Consider the following 14901-nt stretch of genomic DNA (forward strand, 5'->3'; position numbering starts at 1 on the left):
CTGCATAATATCATATTTCACTCTGGAGGGTCTCCAATGGGTTTTGAGGAATGTAATATGGGGCAAATTCAGTACAGAAGCAGAAATGGCTTTCCACTTGACATAGGAATCTTTGGAGCCAACTAATCATAATCTTGTAAAAAAAAAAACTCATAAGGATAGTTTTTTGTAGATTGGTGCTTCTGAAAATGCCACATTCAAATGCATTTAATATGTGACTTTGCATGTAAAATGTTTGCCATATAAAAAACTTGTGCAAGAAGACAGAATACAAACCAAGAGGGGGAAAGATTCCTAATATAAAAAGTAGGAGGGCAAAGAGGTAATTTTGAAAGTCCTCAAAACTGGGGCATAGTTAAACATTACTGTTACCAAAAGGAAAGCAGCTAGCTATTTAAAGTTTTTTTTTAAAAAAACAAACAAATCAAAAATAAAATATACCAGCTCAAATAATTCAGATGGCATGGACCTGTGCTGGTTGTAACCAGTGTGATATTATGGACATCATCCATGACCATGCCTGAGATGGCATAGAAAACAATAATTGAATTGCCACTTGAATGAGAATCATATTATCTCAATAGCAGCAGCTTATGGAAATCTGTAGAAAAGATTATTTATAGACTTATTTTATGAATGTTGATTTGGTAGTTAAGTCTGAGAGGTCAGTGTACTCTGTAAAGCTAATGGATTTAAGCAAATAATTCTCGCCAAATAATGTCATCATCTGACAAGAGCCACTTGACCCATTTATCATTTATAAAGTACATTTTAAGAGTGTCATTAAGAGTAACCATAGGAACAATTGTTGTTGTTTTTAGATCCTCAAGGTATGAAACAAGTTATTTTCTTTTGAGTGAATGGTACACAATTTGAGCTATGAGTGCTGAATATCTTTTCACAATCAACAATTTGAATCACTGTTTTAAATTTGGACACATTAATAGCCCAGTCAAATCAATGCTTTCATTCAATTACTCTGTGAATATGTGCAGATGAGATCTGAAATTCTAAAAGTGATAACTTTGAATAACTTTGCTTTCACATAATCATCTTTGTCCTGCATGACCCACTGACTTAGCACACTGTCAGTTCAGGTGGCAGCCTTATCTCCTATTTTTAAGTCCCCCCCCCCCCCCCCCCCCCCGTTCAGTAATTTCCAGTGACAGCCCATTTAAATGGTACTGCTCTTGTGTTTTACTTTTTACAGTAAAAACCACCGTAAATTTATCTGGAAAAGTGAGGTTTTTCATCTTTACCTTTAAATTCTCTAATCTGATTCTGCTTCACTTTACAGAATAGATTTACACTGTGCCCCCATACCATTTGGTATAACAAAATTTTACACTGTTTGTACATTACAGACATTACAATTACAATGTACACAGTACATTTTGCACATTTGATTCCCCTTCTCCATTTGGATAATGAGGCTAGGCTTTGCCATCCATATATTGAAGACTTTATATTGTCAAGTTCTGCAATCCTACACTATTTAATGCAGTTGTATATCTTTAAAAAAAATCCTTGTTAAGAAACTACTCATTTAAAACCACATGTTTTATTTAGTTCAGAATATCTTAATGCTAGTTTATTTCTGGACTCATTCTATATCCTTCAACATTTCACAGATGAAAACTGGGACACATGTGTCCAAGCAACATCAGAGTATGACCATGATAACAAAACCTATTAATGAAGAAGAACACACAAGCTAGGAGAACGTGCAGCAGTTTGCTTTTGTGTGAGCCTACTGGAAATGGCAAAATTCTGTCCCCTCCTTTCTTGCCTCAACTGCTGAGTTAATTAAGTACTAACTACATTTCTGCTTTGAACTCATTTTGTAGCAATTGAAGTAAACCAAGGATGAAGGGGGGAAGTGAGAGAAGGAGAGAGAAACTGGTATATTTTTTACAGCAGCTAAAAAAAATGAGATGACAGAGAAGTAATTGAAACTGTCCCAGTCAAATTGGGATAGTTGGAAGGCAGGTCCTTCTCCTTGGACACCAGATCCAATCTTAATAACTGAGGCCCATCCAGATAACAGAAATTTAATTAAACACTGGAAAAACAGGAGTGGGAATCTTCTGGCCCTGGGAAGGAGGTACAGTCCAATCCTTGGATCTCTGGCAGACTCCCAAAAGTCTCTAGCATACTCCCTTTCTTTTTTGCCCCCAAAATCAGACAAAAGGCCTAAAACCTGTTTTTACAAAACCTTACAAGGCTGTACAGTGCTGTTTCATGGGTCCCCATCCACCCAAATGACTCAAAGGGCAACTGGATGTGATGTGTTGTTACTTCCAGTTACCCAACGGGTGGGACTCTGGAGCTCCAGAAAAGTCAAAGATGAGATGGGCTCTGCCCCCCTCTTCCACTACCCTTTGACAGAACAAGGAAGCTGGAGTGTGGTGTGAGAGAAAATACTATATGTAGGAAGAAAAGACAATTCAAAGAGCGAAAAGGAGCAGGTTGTTAATAGCAAATTGGCATGTATTGCTGATGCCTTCTGGTAGACTGTACAGAACACATCTCCAATATAACCAGCTGTGTTTGTGTGAGATCAGATTGAGTGTGGTTTGGGGTAGATGCCTCAAATGATTCACTTGACTCAAAAGTAGGAACTTGAACTGGAAAGAAGTTGGGAAATTCCACAAATGTGTAGCTATAATTAGAGTAAGAGAGTTGGAAGGAACCCTCTAGATTTTTTAGTCCACAGCCATTATTTCAGTAGCAGTCTTCATTCTGCTCCATTACTTGCTGTCAATAATTCAGAAGCTTATTTCGTAACATGGGGGCTCATTGTTGAGATTTATGTGGCAATGCCTTTTCCTTACAATTAACTACTACCAGCTTGCCCCAGCACACCTGGTTTTCACTGCAGATGGCAGCTCTTCCAGGCCAGCATGACTCCAGTTTTCTTTATGCTAGTCTTGTATATATTTTTATATCTGCCTACTTGTAATTAGGCTGTCTTAAATGTGATTGATTATAGTGTAATTTCTGCCTTTATTTTTAAAATGTGACTTATGATTTTTGTTGAACATGCTTTATAAATTTGTCTATCACTTTAGGAAGATATTTATATTTTAAAGGTGGCTTGTAGGTTTATTCAATAAATACATGCATTTCAGAATTCAAGCTGAAATTTCCTCTTTCTTAAGAACAAGTCCTAGTGGATGGACTAGAGCAGAGCAGGGCAACTTGGACCATCCCATTGGTTTTTGCCTATTAGCCTTAGTCAGTATAACCAGTAGTGAGGGATTATGAAAATTATCCCTCACTACTGGTTATACTGACTAGGTCTAACAAGCAAAAAACAGCGGGATGGTCTAAGTTGCCCTGTTCTGCTCTAGTCTATCCACTAGCCTATGAGAATTGGAGGACCTTAGTTGCCTAACCCTGGATTTGAGTCAGTGGATTAGTGGATTAGGCCAGAGAGTGAAAACAATAAATCAGACATCAGAATCAGACTAGATCAGTTGTTAACACTCTGTACACAAGGAGCAACATAGTTATATTTACAATTTACAATTTAGGTCAATATGTCCAGCTGGGGCAGCACTTCAAAGTATGCATGTATAGAAAGGAACTGACAATGACTGGTCTTAACTGATGGGCAAGCAGTCTTGAGTTAGAAACCAACTAATCTGGATGACTAAATGATGGTATAACTCATTGCATCTAAAGTTATATGGTATATGGCAATTCTTTTCCTTTCAGGGATGATTCCAGCTTGCCCTGCTGGCACCATATGCCTACATCCTTTTCATACATGTGCCTACTGGAATCAATAAATGTGGATGAGTGAAGCATGGTGTAATACATTGTGTCACAAGCTATGTGATCTGAGAGGCCAGCAATTTTTTTCTCCAGTGTGCCAGGGGCTGATATCATACTTTTGCCCATTGGATACAATTGTTTCTTCCTTTCTTGGAAACTCACCAGAAATGGCCAATGGCTTGCGGACTGACACAGGTCCATGGACCACCAAGTTGGGGTAACGCTGGTGTAACTAACCACTGGGAAAGGTAAAGGACCTTTCCTGCTTGGAAGCTTAGTTAATACCATGGATATAGTATAGCTGTCCAGATGTTGTTGAACTGTAAATCCCATCAACCCTTACCAGAATAGTCAATGGTGAATGATCATGGGGGCTTACATGTTAATTCCTAAGCTATAGCAATGTGTGATTTATTTTAATATTTCAGTTATAATCTAAACATTTGGCAAGCTAGCCCTACTGGCAGTAATTCAAGATAACCTTTAAAATAAATATATTAAAAAAAATCAAATTCATCTCCAAAACAAGCACACATACACACTTTTAGGTTTGCTCATATAATAATAATAATAACAACAACAACAACAATAACAACAACAATAGTTTTTATTTATATTTCCTGCCTCTCCCTGCAGATTGAGGCGGGAGTACAATAGTAAATTACAGTTCAGTTCAAATTACAGTTTATATAAAGTAAAGTCCATAAAAACACAACAATAAATCAATCCTATAAAATATCCATATCAACATATATAACTTGAGGTCACATAGATTGTCTGAATTGAAAAAAAAAGGTCTTCTGTCTGGCAAATGGATTTCTTTAGTCATCATCAGCAGTCAAGCAAAGAAAAGGGATACTGATGGTGTGAGTGTGTGTGTGTGTGTGTGAGAGAGAGAGAGAGAGAGAGAGAGAGAAAGGACCATAAGAATGGTTTTTACATGCCATGGTCTTTTCTAAACAAAAGAAAAGTAAAACCAAGATGAATTTTCTGTAGCTCTTCTTCCAACAGCCTGATTCAGGGGCCAAGAACACTATTATTTAGTTAAAGCATTTACAGTATATACCACCCTTTAGCCAAAAAGGCTCTCAAACCAGTTTACAAGATAATAGGACACTCCCTGCTCTCAGATTTACAATCTAAATTTACGACAGGACTTACTGCTTGCTCCTCCTCCATCCCTATTTCCCTGTCATTTATGTTTCTGCCCATCTCTATGCAAAACTTCTCATTGTGCGTTGTAAAAGGTGGCTTCTCATTTCCCAGAAAGCCTTTTTCTTTGTTGATTTGAGAGAAAGGCAAGAGAAAAGGAGTTTGCCACAGAACCAGTGGACTGTAGGTTGGGGTTGGGAGTCACTTTTCAGGTTGTTGCTGGGGCTGCTACCAGACTGAGATATTGAGCAGCTGTCTTGTAAAGCCCTGTAGAGAAAGGGTTAATAAGAAACGCTCTCAGTGTGTGTTGTGTTAGGCAAAAATAGCAAAAAAAAAAAAAAACAAAAAAAAAAAAACAAAACAAAACAAAAAGAGAGAGAGAGAGAGAGAGAGAGAGAGAGAGAGGAGCTAAAATGGATAAGAAGGTGGGGGAGCCAACAAAGTAACATGCCCAAGGTAGGAAGAATGCATCTGCACAAATGGATTGCAACCTACAAGAGTTCATGCTAAAATAAACCACTCAGTCTTACAAGTGCCCCCTTCCTCTCTCTCCCCCTCTTTCCTATCTATCTATCTATCTATCTATCTATCTATCATCGGTTTTGAAAACCTGTGTGTGTGTGTGTGTGTTAAAAACCTATATATATTAAACACACACCTATATTAATATTATTATTATTATTATTATTATTATTATTTGTATAGCACCATCCATGTACATGGCACTTTACAACAGAATAAAACATTTAGCACTACTTCAATAATATACAAATACTAAAATACAATACTAAAATGCAATAGTAAAATACAATGCAAAAAAAGCTACACACACAAACACAAAATATAGAATAAAACAGATAGTCAATTGTAATAAAAAATATAAAACACTAATCTGAGATTCTAAAAGTTTTAGAGGACAAAAAAGTTTTCCGTTTGGACTTAAAAACTACAAGAGAAGGAGCAGGCCACAAGTTTACAGGGAGGTAATTCTAGGAATGGGAGAGGGTGGCATGAGAAAAAGAATGAAGTGGAGTCAAGAAGGAGGAAACCTTTAGCTTGGTGAGACCAGTATTCCCAGAGTGCAGATTCCTAACAGGCTGGTAAGAACAGATAAGAGCTGCAAGATTAGGTGGAGCTAGGCTGTGCAGGGCCTTGAATGTCAAAACAAGCAGCTTGCTTGTTATGGGTTTTTAATGGGGTTTTAAAACACATTTTTAATGCAGAAAATATAAGAAGAGCAGGTTTAGACTCAGAAGAAGGAGGAGTGAAGATAGGAGGGAGGAACATTAACCATCTAAGATAGGTGGATGACATCAATACTACTAGCAGAAAACACCACAGACTTGGAACAATTATTAAGGAAGGTCAAAGAAGAAAGTGCAATAGCAGGCTTACTGCTGAGCATAAAGAAAATTAAAATAATGACCATGGAGGATCTACATAAATTCAGCCTAGACAATGAGCAAATCGAAATAGTTAAAGGGTTCTCATAGCTTGGATCAAACATTGAACAGAATAGAGATTGTAGCGAAGAAATCAGCCAAGAAACTGAAGGAGTACTAGGAATGGGAAGGGCAGCTATGAAGAACTAGACAAAATCCTAAAGTGTAAAGATATACAATGGAGCACTGATGTTAGAATTGTCTAAGCCATTGTATTCCCCATCACTATATATGAATGTGAAAGCTGGGCAGTGAAGAAAGCAGACAGGGGGAAAAAATCAACTCATTTGAGATGTGTTGCTGGAGAAGAGTGCTAAGGATACCGTGGAGATCCTTGAACAGATCAAAGCTGACATCTCCCTGGAAGCCAAGATGATCCAACTGAGGCTGTCATACTTTGGTCACATCATGAGAACAACATATTCACTGGAAAACATAGGACCACATGCCATAGGACCACATGCCAGATGGATGGACTCAATCAGAGAGGTCAGGGGCTTGAATTTGCAGGATGTAAGCAGAGCAGAGGAGATGTTTCTCGAGATGTCTCATCCTCCGGGTCTTCATGAGTCAGGGTTGATTCGAGGTCAGTTGACAACAACAACAACAACAACATGTGTGTGTGGCTATGTTGTTAACTGCCCCTGAGGTGAACCCAACTAATGGCAACCCTGTGGATAAGGCGTTTTCAAGCCTCCCCTATCCACTATTACTCTGCTTAGATCCTGCAAATTCAGGCCCATGACTGCCTTGATTGAGCCCATCCATCTGGCATGTGGTCTTCTTCTCCTTATACTACCTTCTAGTTTCCCTGGCATTATTGTCTTTTCTAATAAGTCATGCCTTCTCATGATGTGGCCAAAGTATGACAGCCTCAGTTTAGTCATCTTAGCTTCCAAGGAGAGTTCAGGCTTAATTGGTTCAAGGACCCATTTGTTTGTTTTCTTGGCCCTCCATGGTATGCTCACCACTCTTCTCCAGCAACACATCTCAAATCAGTTGATGTTCTTTTTATCCACTTTCTTCACTGTCCAGCTCTCATAGTGATGGAGAATACAATAGCCTGGACAATTCTGAATTTAATGCCCGGTTGTATATCTTTACACTTTAGGATCTTGTCTACTTCTTTTCTAGCAGTCCTTTCATTCCTAGTCTTCTGATTTCTTGACTGCAGACTCCATTCTGATCACATGGAAAATCTAACTATTTTGATTTCCTTGTTATCTAGTTTGAATTTATGTAGCTTCTCTGTGGTTGTTATTTTTTCTTTCTTTATGTTCAGTAGTAATCCTACATTTGAACTTTTTTCTTTAACTTTGGCCCGTTACAGATGGGCTTAAAAGTACACGCGGAGCACGTACTAGGGTTAAGGTGGGGCGGTGCTTTTGCACCGCCCTAACTCTAGTGTGTGCTGTGCGCGCACAAAATGGCGGCGGCCGTTCCACACGGCCACTGCCATCGATACATCACGACCACGCCGCCTCCAAACGAGGCGGCGCAGTTGTGACGTATTGGGGTTGCGGAAGGGTGCCTAGGGCGCCTTTTCTGCGACCCTGGAAGGAGCTCCGTTTCGGAGCTCCTTCCTGGTTTGGTCTGCTGGGCACAGGCTTTAGACGGCTGCGCCCAGCGGACCAAAGGAGAAAGGGGCCAAACAGCCCCTTTCTCCTTCTCCCCGCCGCCGTGGGGTGTCCTTGGGGCTTGAAGCCCCAAGGACACCCCTTTCCAGGCTGCGGGGAAGGGGCCTTTTGCCGCTTCCCCGCAGCCTGGAAAGTGGCGGATTGGGGCTTCAGCGGCTGCCGCTCTGGCCGCTGAGGCCCCGATTCGGCGGGGAAAGGTGCGCCTACAGGCCGCCCCTAAGGGGCGGTCTGTAACGCGCCTTTTCTCATTAATTGATATAGATCTATGATGTTTCTCCTAGTACTGTGGTGTCATATGCATATTTCAGACAATTGATGTTACTTCCTTCTGTCTTCACTCCTCCTCCTGAGTCTCTCTCTATCTTTGTGTGCCTTCAAGTTGTTTTTGATTTTTGGCAACCCTATCATGGGGTTTTCTTGACACGTTTCTTCAGAGGGTTGTTATTAAAGGATAACCTGCAAGAATAAACTAGTTAATAATTTATTTTATAAATGATTTGCTTGCATCACACACCCAAACTTCTATAACGTTGTTGTTGTGTGCCTTGTAGTTTCTGATTTATGGTGACCCTAAGGTACCACTATCATGAGTTTTTCTTGGTAAGATTTGTTCAGAGGCGTTTTGCCGTTGTTTTCCCTTGAGACTGAGAGAGTGTGACTTGCCCAAGGTCCCTCAGTAGGTTTCATGGCAGAGCTGGGAATTAAACCCTGGTCTCCAAAGTTGTAGTCCAACACTCAAATCGTCACACCGGAGGAGGAGTCTGCTTATATGTGGAGGCTCTCCAAGATTTTAAAGAGATTTTAAAATTCCAGGTTCTCATGTGCACACAGTGAATCTCCATTGTTGTTGTTAGCTGCCCTCGAGTCAGTCTCGACTCATGGCGACCGTATGGATGAGACAACACTAAGACTCTGTGTCCTCCAGTGCTCCGCTTAATTCCTGCAACTCCATAAAACCTGTGACCTCCTTTATTAAGTCCAGCCGTCTGGCATGTGGCCTTCCTCTTCCAACCTTTCCTCTCCACCTTTCCCAGCACTAATGTCTTTTCCAATGAGTTCTTCCTTCTCATGATGTGTCCGAAGTACAACAGCCTCAAAGTTTGGTCATCTTGGCTTCCAAAGAGATTTCTGGCTTGATCTGCTCTAGGACCCATTTGTTTGTCCTGTTGGCTGTCCATGGAATCCTCAGCACTCTTCTCTGGCACCACAACTCAAATGAATGGATATTCTTCCTAGCAGCAATAGCAACTTCATTTCTATACTGCTTCATACTGAACTAAGCAATCTAAGCAGTTTACAATTGTAAGCCAATTACTCCCAACAATCTGGGTACTAATTTTAGTGACCTCCAAAGGATGCAGATCTGAGTGGAGCTTCAGCCCTTTTGTTGGAATTAAACTTACAACCTTATGGTTTTGAGTGAGCGGCTTGGGCCACTAGGGCTCTTCCTATCTTCTTTCTTAAGTGTCCAAACATAAGTCCATAGGACCCATGCTGCTTAGTGATGCTCCAAAGAAAGGAAGTCTTGGAGTTCCACCTGGACAGAGAAGGAGGAGGCGATGGAGGGCGTGTCCGGTGACAAGGACCAAGGGGGGCGGGCAGTATGACTTAGGAGAGAGATCCCAGCAGCTGGCTCAGAGAGGCGGGTGGGTGGCGCCAGTGCCGAAGGCTACAGCAGCTCAGCTGGGCAAAGTGAGTCACAGTCTCCCTGGGAGGAGGAGGAGGAGGAGGAGGAGGAAAAGGGCTGGCCTGGGCTCCTCCTTCCTCCTGTCCTTCCTTGCTCGCTCCAAGGGGAGGACCTTCTCCGGGGAGACCATCATCACCATGCCCTCGGTGCTGCTGCCATGAGCCGCTGGTCCCCTTCTCCCCCAGGAGTGGTGCTGACCGCCTACCACCCGAGCCATGGCCCTGGGGCAGCCCCCTCCGCCCAGGAGACCCCCTTAAGGTGAGCCCCAGGGCAGCAGGCAGCGGGAGGGAGGGAAGGAAGGAAGGGGCCAAAGGGGGACCAGGTGCGGGGCTCAGGGACTGGAGAGGCAGGGGAGACCTGCGCCCCTCCCCTGCAAGGGCAGGAGCTCACCTGCGCGGCTCAGGCAGGGGCAGGGAGCTCTCTCTCTCTCTCGCACCCACTGAGGCCTCTGGAAGGCTGTTCTCCGGGGGAGTGAGAGAGACAGCTATGGCACAGGTATATTGGAAAGCACAGGTATATTTGAGTGTACCCAGAGCAGGGCGAGCAGAGGCACTCCTTTTCCAGGACCTTTCAGCCTTCTCTCAGGAGGAATCCCCAAATGTCCTCCATTTGGAGCAGAGCTAAGTAGCATGCATTTACATGTATATGAGTGTTTTTAGCTCCACATGTCCAGCTGTCCTCTATTTACAGGACACGTCCTCCATTTCAGCTTTCTGCACAGGAGGACTCCCCAAATGACATCCATTTCGAGCAGGGCCAAGAAGCATGCATTTACATGTATATGACTGTTTTTCGCTCCACATGTCCAGCTGTCCTCCATTTCTGGGACATGTCCTCCATTTCAGTCTTTTGCCCAGGAGTTGTCCCCAAATGCCCTCCATTTGGAGCAGGGCTAAGAAGCATCCATTTACATGTACAGTTAGCCCTTCTTATCCACAAATTTTTTATCCATGGATTCAAGCATCCACGGCTTGAACATATTCCAAAAGTTATACATTCCAAATAGCAAAGCTTGATTTTCCATTTTATGTAAGGGACACCATTTTACTATGCCGTTGTATTGAGTGGGACTCAAGCATCCATGGATTTTGTTATCCACGGGGGGGGGGGGGGGGCTGGAACCAAACCCCAGCAGATAACGGCCCATTGTATATGAATGTTTTCAACTCCATATGTCCAGCCATCCTCCTTTTCGAGGACATGTCCTACCTTTCAGCCTTCAGTCCAGGAAACATTCCAAAATGCACTCCATTTGGAGCATGATTAAGAAACATGCATTTATATTTATACAGTATAGGAGTTTTACAGCTTTTCTTTTGGAATGCCCTATGTTTTTCTTGAAGGTTCTATATTTTGCCATGTTGCGTCTTCCTTTGTGGGTTGGGACATCTGGTCACCTTGACCTCAAGTTGCCAGGTGTCCCTTATCCATGAACACCTGGCAAAACCTTGTGATATGGTTTTCTGTAGGTCAGAAACAACTTGAAAGTACACAACAACAGCAAAGAAAGTTTGTCCCTTGCTTAGACAGAAGGAGACTGCAGAAAACCCCTGTTTTGGGATGTGAGAATAATGAGAGGATTTCTGCAGATCAAACTTTAATATTCAGGTTACTTTGATCATAGCTGACACAATGTTTTTTTTACAGGAGAGAACTTTTGATAGGCTTGTTTGGCATGTTCATGCATCCCAAAAAAGAAAATCAGTATGGATTTTATACAAAAATGCATCATTTAACTTACATTTAGAGACTGCAAAAATATGTCAGTTTTACCAAGAAACACATGGATAATTTAACCAATCATTACTTTTATTTAATAACAATAACAACTACAACAATAATACAATAACAGAGGATGGGATAAAGTAAATTTTATTATTATTATTATTATTATTATTTATTTCTTACCCACCTGTCCCCATGGATCAAGGCAGGGGACAATAATAACAGTTAATAGAACAAAATCAACTAAAGCACATCAGTTAAAATGCATATCAATTTAAAAGGATTCTCAAACCAGCCACATTTAAAATTCATCATTTAAAATTCACAGTTTAAAAAATCATCTGGATAGGCCTGCCAGAAATCTTTAATGCTCTTTTAAAAAAAAAAAAAAAAAAAAACTTTATTTTTACAAATTTTATCTTTTAAATTCAGACAGTGTATTCATCTGTCGAATTTCATCTGGCAGGTCATTCTACAATCTAGTGGCGGCTGAAGAAAAAGTCCTCTGGTTGTCAGTTGCCAGCTTAGTCCTGGCCGACTGGAGTAAATGTTCACCACAGGACCTGAGTGTATGGGGCAGATTGTATGGGAAGAGGTGATCCTGTAGGTGCTTGGTCCCAAACCATGTAGGGCTTTAAAGGTAATAACCAACCCTTTGTACCTTGCCTGGAAAATAATTGGCAGCCAGTGGAGTGAATATTGGTGTGATATGATCACTCCTGGATGTCCCAGTAATCAATCTGGCTGTCATATTTTGAACTAATTGAAGTTTCTGAACTTGATACAGAGGTAGCCCAATGTACAGAGCATTGCAAAAGTCCAGCCTTGAGTCTAAATTTAGTATTTAGGTAGAGCACAATTTTCTTAATAGCCACTTCTGGACCCTATGCATCCCGAATATCAATGGTTCCTACTGGTATTTTGAAAGCCTGGAAACTCTAGTTGGAAGCATGGGAAGGTTGGAGTGCTTGAACAGAGCTGGATAGCTTTTCTTCTTCCATGTTGGGGGACATGAAAGGCATTGTCTTGTATAAATATGTTTGCCCATCCAAACATATTTTTCTCCAGCTCTTCCTATTGATGTTGATGTGAGTTAATTTTCAAGCCTTGTAGCTGTGTTTTTATTTTCTAGCTCATAAATTTGTTATAATGTATGTTTGACAAGTGAATCTCCAGGTAAACAAAATGGTCTGGCAAATGAGCTGTTGGCTGCTTATGATGTGTGTGTGTGTGTATAGTACTGCTGTTGACATCCTCTACTTGGACTCTCACGATGGAGCAAAGGAGCAAAACTTTGCCCTTCTACATTTTGTTTTTTATCTCCTCCCAAAAGTAGGGTTTTCCAGAGTAGGAAAATCTCATTAAAAAATTATGTTTTTTATTGAACCAATTACACACACACACACACACACACACACACACACCAATAGGTTAACATTGCCAGCACAAAGACAGTATCGGAGCAAGTCCTGTTTCCTGGTGTGTGTACTTTGGTTTTCTCAAGTTTAATTTTTCCCTAATGACCTCAGTACTTCTCTCTTTTACTGCTTCTAAGATGCAATGAAACTTTGCTTTCAAGTGATAATAAATTATTACTGTTAGATTGTGAATATAAGTTTATGAAGGCACATCCAATTCAGTTTGTGGCCATGGCAAGTGATGCTCATTTGGACTATTGAAGTGAATGCAAGGGTAAAGCGAATTACATCTAGGTTGAAATCCAGCCTACTGTCTTGCAAGATCTAGGTACATTTTGTATCCTGCTCCTCCTTGGGATGTATATTTGGTTTACTAAGTGGGTAATGTCCCATCTGCCCAAACACCCCTTCCCACTTGGTTGCTTGAGAATGAAAGTAAGTGTGGTATAAGAACAATTGCCTTTTAAAAAAATGATGCATGCAACCTGTGTTTCAAAGAAACAATTCTTAATGCATTATATCTTCACAGTGTGCTGTAATGGTGTCTTCCACATCTTTTTTACTTACGTTTAAAAGATAATAAAAATAATTTTTATTTTGCATTAAAAAAAGATGCACAGAGAAAGAATAGTGAGACAAAGGAACCAAAGCTTCTGCCATATTACAGGGTAAAACTTTCAGTGCATCTTACATACACCAGTGCATTATTTTCTAACAAGTAAATTCCATAGTGGTTTATTTGAAAGCAAATGTAGGTAGAAGAATAAGTGTAATGCTCTTCTAGGTAATACAGATGCTGTCTTTTCTATTAGATGCTTTTTCACATGTGCATGGCCAATGTGAACTTGTGATAAAAAAGTCATTAAAACCAGTGACCTCTCACCCTACCTAAAGGCATAACCACCATTTGTAACCAGGGGAAATATTTAATTGAAGTTGGTATAGCTTTCCTTCAGGTAAATATCCTAGGAGGTTGTGGCTGAGTTGCATACTTGGATCTGCAAGAGCCACTTAGGGCTGGAACAGATAGCTCTTTAAAACTGCTATTTGGAGAGCTTGGAAGCATGGTGTTTATAGCAAGTAGCAATAACACTCTCAAGCCAGAACTCGGTTGGCCACCCAGACATGGGCAGCTTCAACACGCTGCGGCATTGCAGCATTTACACTCAGCACACTGCTTTGGGCTGTGGCAGGCTAGGAAAGGCAGACCGCGGGAAAGGCTCAAAAAGGAACAGTTCTTTTCTGCTTTTCTTTGGGCTGGGTTCAAGGTGGATTGGGGCCATGTATGTTTTCCGTGGTCCCAATACATCTTCGGCAGGGACGGCTTTAAGCTGTCCCTTCTTGCCGGTCTGTTCCAGCCCTAAGAGGAGCAAAGGGGAAGCAGTTAAACCAAGTGGTCTACATAGTAGGATAGTTCCTGATGACTTACACAGGAAAGCTAAACCACTCATGAAGGTTATCATTTGGTTTACAAATAGTTTTGTTTTAACAAGCCCACACATGGTGTATTTGTGAGGAAAGTGACTTGCCCAAAGCCACGTGCATGCAATGTCTCCCTACTGCAACCTGCCACAATAATTGACATTTAAAACATGAATTTGAAGGGGGGAAATAAATCAGTTGAAATTCCATGAGATGCCACTTGTATTCAGGGTCATGTTAACTTTTCCCAACATCCGATCAAACAGTCCTTGAAGATTTTTGGGGCAAGATGCAATACCGGTTCAGTTTCCCTTATCCAAAATGCTTGGGATCAGAAGTGTTTGGGATTTTTTCAGATTCTGGAATATTTCCATATACATAAGGAGATACCTTGGAGATGGGACCCGTCAAAATATGAAATTCCTATACGCATAGCCTGAAGGTAATTTTAGACATAATATTTTAAATAATTTTGTGTATGAAACAAAGTCTGTGTTTGTTGAACTATCAGCAAGCAAAGGTGTTATTACCTCAGCCACACATGAAAAAAGTTTTGGATTTTGGTGTATTTCTGGTTTTGGAATTCTGATTTAAGGGACTCAACATGTAGCAAAATGACAGCAGGCAATTATTACTAA

The 14901-nt window shown here is 41.0% G+C and overlaps 1 protein-coding gene across 3 annotated transcripts in view; it reads left to right on the top strand.

Moving 5' to 3' along the window:
• ARHGAP18 (Rho GTPase activating protein 18) overlaps nt 1-14901 on the top strand; it is a 118885-nt gene that overhangs the window by 23849 nt on the left and 80135 nt on the right. The window contains exon 1 of one of the 3 annotated variants that reach the window (XM_089530402.1): nt 9809-9956. The exons of the other annotated variants lie outside the window; for them this stretch is intronic. Coding sequence (XP_089386528.1) covers nt 9856-9956 — 101 coding nt within the window. The 5' untranslated portion in view covers nt 9809-9855. Of the gene's footprint in view, nt 1-9808; nt 9957-14901 lie in introns of those variants that run through there. 3 annotated transcript variants of the gene reach the window in all.

Source organism: Sceloporus occidentalis, unplaced genomic scaffold, assembly GCF_023333645.1.
Source record: "Sceloporus occidentalis isolate IW3139 unplaced genomic scaffold, rSceOcc1.0.p SCAF_6, whole genome shotgun sequence".
Lineage (NCBI taxonomy): Eukaryota > Metazoa > Chordata > Lepidosauria > Squamata > Phrynosomatidae > Sceloporus > Sceloporus occidentalis.